A 6,906-nucleotide genomic window follows, 5' to 3' on the forward strand; every position below is an offset into this window, starting at 1 on the left:
GTTTTGCACCAGCTGTGCAAGACAGGTGAGGGGAACCCCACTTACAGCAGGGGAAAGTGAGGCAAAAAGGCAGCGTGGGATCCCCAGTCACAGCAGCCTAACGAGGAACAGGGAGAGATCCTAGGGCTGGAGACAAGATGCTGGAGGAGGAAGGGGGAGCCAGGAGATCCCAGCAGCAGCAGCAGGAGAGTAATGACGGGAGCACGGGGACTGCAGGTTAACCGCTCAGGGACTGCATGCAGCCCACGCATCATCACTTGGACAGCCCTGTTTTAAATAAAGACAAAAGGCTTCCAGCATCCCGCACCATAAGGTGTCCAGCTGGGACACACAGAAGCACCCCACATACCACACTGCCACACATCCCCACCCCCCGCGCATACAGACAGAACACACAGCAGGCAGGTTTGGGGCCAATGCTTTTCTTCGTTATACACAAAAAGTACGTCCCACAATGAAGCCCAGTTGTTCGAGGGCCACAGGTTAAGTGCACAGAGTACAGGCTGACACACAACACACAGGATACAGAGGCCAAACACATTTCTGAACAGTTACAGTGTTATCTGAAATTCAGCAGCCCCCAGAGGAACAGAGGCTATGTCCAGACTCGGACCGGGGGGCGGGGAGAAGTCCTCTGGAGAAGTACCGTGGGTTCAAGCTGCTGTACAGCGTGATCAGAAGTAGCCGGGAGGCTGAGATCATGGAAAATGAAAACGCTCCCTTGTCCCACTTTACTTGTGAGCCTTTATCACTGGAGTTATCATGTTTCACAGAGTCTGAATCCTACTCCCTGTGTCTCCCTTTCCCCCATCCCCCCCTGCACGTCCTTCTACAGGCCTTTTAGACACCTCTAACCAGCCAGGATATTTTCTCTTACCCACTCCCAGAGCCCCACTTTTAAAGCTGGCAGTTACAAGGACAGGATACTGGCTCACTCAGCAAGCTGGCATCCAAGTCTGAACAGCGAAAGCCAGCGGCTGTGGGATTTGATCACCGAGGGACTCTTCAGTCCATCTGTGCCCCCATCAGTCCGTCCAACCGCGTCACTTGCCTACCTGCTTCCCTCTGCCCCTAGCTATTGTGCACTTCCATTGCTGCCATGGACAGGGACAAGGCCTTCACAGTAAGGTCTATGGAGGCAGACATTGCGATACTCGCTGTGCCTGATGACCTGCTAACCTGCATGCTGCTGTACAAACCCCAGCCCCAATTAACATCTCCGTGGACGGCATCCCCTTGATGGCAACCATCAGGGTCTGAAAGGTGGGGAGCAAGGTGCAGTGCTCCTAAGATTTCCCCCGCAGCATCAGGGAAAGCTGCTGCTTTCTATGGGCTTCCAAAGGAGGGATGGCTTCTTTATCCTACACTTGCATATCACCAAGGGGTCCTAACAGAGATGGGAGTCCCCTTGTGCAAGGTGCTGCACAACACAAACACAAAGGATGAGAGAAGCTTGTTCCTAAAACTGGAAGGCCGTGTGGCTAAAGCTGCAGAGGAGAAAGCCCAGCGAGCACCCTGTGGCAAGCCAGGAAGAACCACTTGGGAACAGGAGCCCGAGGTAGAAAGCCTTACACTAGGACAGGCGCATATTAGCGTAGGGCCCTGAAAGGCCCAACCCTGGGTTTGCGGAGGGTAGGTCTCCCCTATCTCCTAGGGAAGCACCCTCGATATGAAGGCTACAAACCACCTGAAAGAAATATGGCTGCAATGGCCTGTTACCATCCTTCAGTGACCCCCGAGATGGGAAAAGTTCTCACTCCCAAGCAGCAGGCAAGGCTTAGCTTGCAAGAGGATCAGCTCAGGCAGGATCCCTGGACACCCTAACACAAATATGAGGAGGGGTTTGTTGGGGTTAACAGAGCAGAAAGAGTCAAAAAGGAAGCCTGTACTTGACTGCTCCTGTCTGTTGCTCACTCCTGGGTCTGAGGGGTTAATTCAGAAGGTCCCATTGCAAACACAGGGCTCTGGGGCCAAGAGAAGGTGGGGCAGACAGACACCGCTGGCAGTCCACACAGACATCTCTGTGCTGTTTCATTTCCTCTTGGGCCGGACAGAACAGAAAACAGCACAAGGGTTTATGCAGAACAGTGATGACGCCCAGAGAGATCAAAGGGCACCAAAACTACCACGTGGGTCTCCTCCCCTCTCCTCTTAGGCACCCCGCCATGCACACAGCTACGAGCTCCTTCCTCCTGCAAGCGTCACCCGCACTAGCAGAGTGGCTGTGCTCTGCAGAGAAGAGCAACCTACAAAGCTGTCACCTAGCAGAGCTACTCCTTCAGCTCAGCGCTGCGCCACTGGGGATCCCAGGTTCAAATCTCAAATCACCCTATTGGGGTGGTGCTTGGGTGTTTGTTGCATACTACCAATGGGCTAGCACCCCAGGCTGCTCTCCTGCCTCTCCACAACTGCCCCTGACTCATCCTTTCACCCCGCTTTTGAAGAGTATTAAAGAAAGAAGAGGTTAAATGGACAACTGGTTCATCAGCCTCCTCCTCCTTCAGGGCCATGCACAGACCCACACGCTGGCACTGGTGATACTGATGGCAAATGAAACGGGAAGCAGACTGCCAAAAAGGAGAGTACCCCTGTTCAGGAGGTGCAATGCAAGACCTCATTTCTGAGCTACTGAAGGCAGAAGGCCCTTACAATCCTGAGATGATACACAGCAGGATATTTAAACAGGATCTGTGCAAGCCTTCCGGCTCACACCCTAAACACAGCCCCAGGAGTTCTGCTGCTAACTGTAGACCATGCTGTTGCAAGTCAAAAAGCCCCAAGAGTTAATAAATCTATCTGTGGGCTACATCAGCAAAGCCCTCCCCAGCCCCCTAGCAAACCACAGAAATAGTAAGCTTGGTGTCTTCCCATTACAGCAGCCCTGGCCTGAGCTAGCCCAGGTACACACAACTCCCCCTGGCCTCTGCTCCAAGGCAAGGTGCAGACAGCCTGGCACCACCCAAGGCAGCAAGGTGCAGAAAGCAGGTATTGCAACTAGCTGCTGAAACAGCCCCTTTTCCAGCAGGGCTGCACTGGAACCAGAGGCTCCAGAGTGACTCCCCGGTGCCCAAGGTAAAATCCCAGTCCCCGGTGCCCACCCCACCACTCCTTTACCAGTCTGTGTGTAAACTGGAAAAGTGCAGAGCACCAATGGCCACATGCAGCAGAGACCTTCACTTACCTGCTGCGCATTTACCGCCTGTCCATCAGGACTGCAGCTTCCTGCATCAGTGCCACCAGGCTGTGCGACTCCCATTAGCACAGGATGGAGGCACCTGCCCACATGCCTAGACTAGCTCACCTCACTGACCACAAAACAGGCCCAGGACTGTCACTCCCCATCTCATCCAGCATCAAAACATACCCTTCCAGTGGCCCCCTGAGCCCTAGGACTGGGGCCTCAGATTTTGTGGTAAGCTCCCAGGCACAGCAAAGATTGCAGCCTTAGGGCAGACTGTGAAAAACCCAGATTAAAAATGCATCCATCTTAAAGACAAATTTGGGTCTATTGCCAAGTGCCAGCAACCATTCACTCAGGCATCCTCCTGCCTAACCTTTTCACTTGTCACAGGTCTAAGCATCAAACTGAAGCAGACTCCCAGGGGCCATTCACCCTGCACCAATGGGTAGGGTCTTTACCCCAGGAAAGCAAGGCAGAGCCATCCCAGCTTCTGGGGGCAGCAGAGACCCGACCTGAGCCAGGAGCTGGACACCAAATCCCAGGCTCCCCTATATTTTTTTTTAAATGTGGAAGTGCTTTCATGAGAAATAAAGGGACAGATCAAACTCTGGAAACTAGAAAACTCTACTATATATGCAAAGGGAAACACATTATCAGTATAAGGCACAGGGATATCCCTCAAACACGCACTGCACACAGGTGCACACCCTGTAACAAAAGGAGAGGGGCAGGCTGGTGCTCCGGCCCTGGGATGGGCAGAAACACAGGCCAGCACTCAGATATTCCCCCTCTTTGCTGGGATGTAAATGCTAATGATCTGGTTCATGACCACGAGGGCTGGGTAGAAGGGCAGTGCCAGGCAGACATACCAGGCCACCCCTTTGATCTGTGCTTGGAACCAGTCCGAGTAGATCCCAAGGGCCACAGTAAAGGTGGCGAGCAGGTAGACCACCAGGCCACAGGCAATGTGGTACAGCCTTAGACGTGCCACAGAGGAGACCCTCAGCAGCTGGGGGAAATGCAAGCAAAGCCCACAAAGAGCCTGCCCGCAGGTGGCAATGAGAGTCACGATGCCCAGGATACTGTGCCATGAAACAAAGTGCGGGTACTCGCTCCGGTTCTTGCTGGAGATGATGAAGCCCAGGCCCAGCGTGGCTGCCACAATCACCAATGTCTGTGCAGTCCAGTGGAGCCGCACCTTCACCTTGCGGGAGCAGAAGCAGAATGGAGAGTTCTCCGGCGAGAAGAGCAGGATGGCTTCGGTCATGCACAGGCAGAACTGGGGATACAGGATGCTGTTAGCAACAGAATAGGTGGGCACCACAACAACCCTCCTAGCAGAAACACTTATCAGGGGACTTGCTTGGGGCAGCATGTCATCCCCAAGGCAGAAGGTCACAAAGGGCACTGTAGACAGGTGACAGAGAGTCAATACTTCCAGACCTGAGTAGCTTTCACAAGCCAAGTCATTAAATGACCACAGCCAAGAGCATCCTTCCAGCAAGGGACAAGACAGGTCAGCGTAAACATGGTGGAAAGCTATTTTCTGTTCCTGAATTACAATGATTTTAGCAAATCATGCAGACTCCTGTGCTGTCTTATGCAGAGATCATCAATGTTGGGGCTTTGCAACTCCAAGTCAAGCTCCATAAGAAACAGCAGCAGTGCTCGTGAGCTGCACTTGGCCTGCATGCACTGCCCATTTCTTTCCAGGTGGTATTTTTAATTTTAAAAAATCCATTTTGAGGTGAATCCTGGGTATAGAATGAGCCCCATTGGCTGGGATGTTCCCTGGTACTATCCATGTTGCTACTCTTAGGGCAAGAAGTAGGAAGAAGAGGCAGGAAGTGGGGAAGATGCAAGACAATAATTTCTGGCCAGATTTTTTTTTTTAAGGATATCTTCAGGGCATGGCTGTTCCCCAAGCCAGGGATGTCAAACTCATGGGGGCCCTAGGGACTTCTCATGGGCTGGATAGAGACTGCAGGGCCTCCCACGAGCTGGGCAACCCCAAAGTGGTGATCCAAGTGGCATCTGTACTTACAGCTACCAGAGCCATTGTTTCAACACAGCTCTGCAACCCAGGGAATTAACACTGCTGACGCTCATCTCTTTCCCCGCCACTGATGCTGGCTTCCAACAGGGGCTACATTTCCCAATGTCAGCAGTGGATCAGGGTGGGGAGGGAGGCAAGCAAAGTGAACTCACTGGGTTTTGGAGCTATAGCAAAACAGCAGGGATTAACACCAGCATAGCACTAGCAGTGAGCCCCATGAGCCAAATCTAGCCCACAGAGGTGGGTGGTCCAGGCCACGACAAGCTCTGGGGGCTCTGACATCTCTGCCCTAAGGCCTGTCAAGGCAAGAAGTTTTCCCTGGAGGTTTGGAGTTTGAGTTAAATGTTGTCTGTTTGCTTGCTTTCCTTCAGAGCTGTTTTTAAATTAGGTGTTGAAAACTGGGGACTGGAGTCCAGTCAACCCATCTGAGTAATTCTCATCTCTTATTTCATGTCAGGGAAACAGACCCCAACTCTGGCAACTTCAGGGGATTCACGTCCTACTGGATGTTCAGCATCCCCCGGCAGCACAGCACATCTTCCCAAAGCTTGCTAGCAGCCATTCTGCTCCAAAGAAAATCCCTTTGCCCCATGCCATCCCTTTCAGTCAGCTTGCACCCTGATCAGGAGCTCTGAAATGAGTCTGAAACCCAAGGAAAGCTTGCTTACAGCTAAGAGCAGAGCGACTGATGTACACTTAGGCTTCAAGAGGGTGCTGTCTTGACTAGCAAAAGGCAATAAAATCATTACAGACACCAGATCATTTGCTTTACTGGAGAAATACTATGTACATTTCTCTCCGAGCACCACACTCACACTAAAATTCTGGGAATCAAACTTCAGGGTGAAAAGGAGCTAGCTCAGACATGCAAGTCCTCAGGAAGGCGGCATTTCCTGCGGGTGCCTGCAGTGGATCACAGCCCAAACCCAACAGGCCCATTCTGCTACTGTGCATCGCTCCCAGATTTATGATTCTCTAGCGTCAAATGAATACATATTGCTGAGGGAGGTGCCATCTGGTTCCCAAGCCAGCAGGAGCCTGGCAAGGGAAGCTAGATTTGCACGCTAACATCCCCAAAAGCGATGCAAGGCAGATATAAAGCTTGGGATGTTTATGGGACATAAAGGTGGGGGTGTGTGCGTGTGTGTAAGGTGTGTGCGCATGTGTGCAAGGTGTGCATGTGGTGGGGGTGGGGAGAGGGGATGGACTGCAACTTACCGCTATTGACATGAACACAGGATGCCAAGAAAAGAGACCTAGAAAAGAAAAGAAACAGCGCTAGCAGTCAGGGCTCAATGCCAGGCGCAAATTCTGCAAAATGGGCTCAGCGCGATTCCTATTGCGGGGACGATCCCTATCCCCTGCCTGCGGAAGACCCCAGGAGAGGTCTGGCTCACACTGGGGGCTGATTTATATTTTGCGGGGGAGTTTAAGAAGTAGAGCGAAACAGGGCAGACACACTCCATTCTCTCCAATTCATCCCCACCCGCCTTCAGTTGTTTGCATCGCCTCGGAGTTCAGGGTCATTTCCCCTCCCCCGGGAGAGGGACCAGGACAAGCCCCGGGGGGGCAGGTGGCCCTTTGCAAGCACTGCCGTCCTTCCGGGCACCCCACTCCCAGGCCTGGATCCCCTAACCCTAACCCCTCTGCCCGGGGCAGCCGGGAGACC

The 6,906-nt window shown here is 52.8% G+C and overlaps 1 protein-coding gene across 1 annotated transcript in view; it reads right to left on the reverse strand.

The window, feature by feature from the left end:
* Positions 1-410: 410 nt before the first annotated feature.
* Positions 411-6,906, reverse strand: part of LOC102380207 (cytochrome b561 domain-containing protein 1) — a 9,391-nt gene continuing 2,895 nt past the window's right edge. The window contains exons 2-3 of the mRNA XM_014525033.2: positions 6,456-6,493; positions 411-4,460 (exon numbers count right to left, since the gene is read on the reverse strand). Of these exons, the coding sequence (XP_014380519.2) occupies positions 3,957-4,460; positions 6,456-6,493 (542 nt within the window). The 3' untranslated portion in view covers positions 411-3,956. The remainder of the gene's footprint in view (positions 4,461-6,455; positions 6,494-6,906) is intronic.

This window comes from Alligator sinensis, unplaced genomic scaffold (genome assembly GCF_000455745.1).
Source record: "Alligator sinensis unplaced genomic scaffold, ASM45574v1 scaffold872_5, whole genome shotgun sequence".
NCBI lineage: Eukaryota > Metazoa > Chordata > Crocodylia > Alligatoridae > Alligator > Alligator sinensis.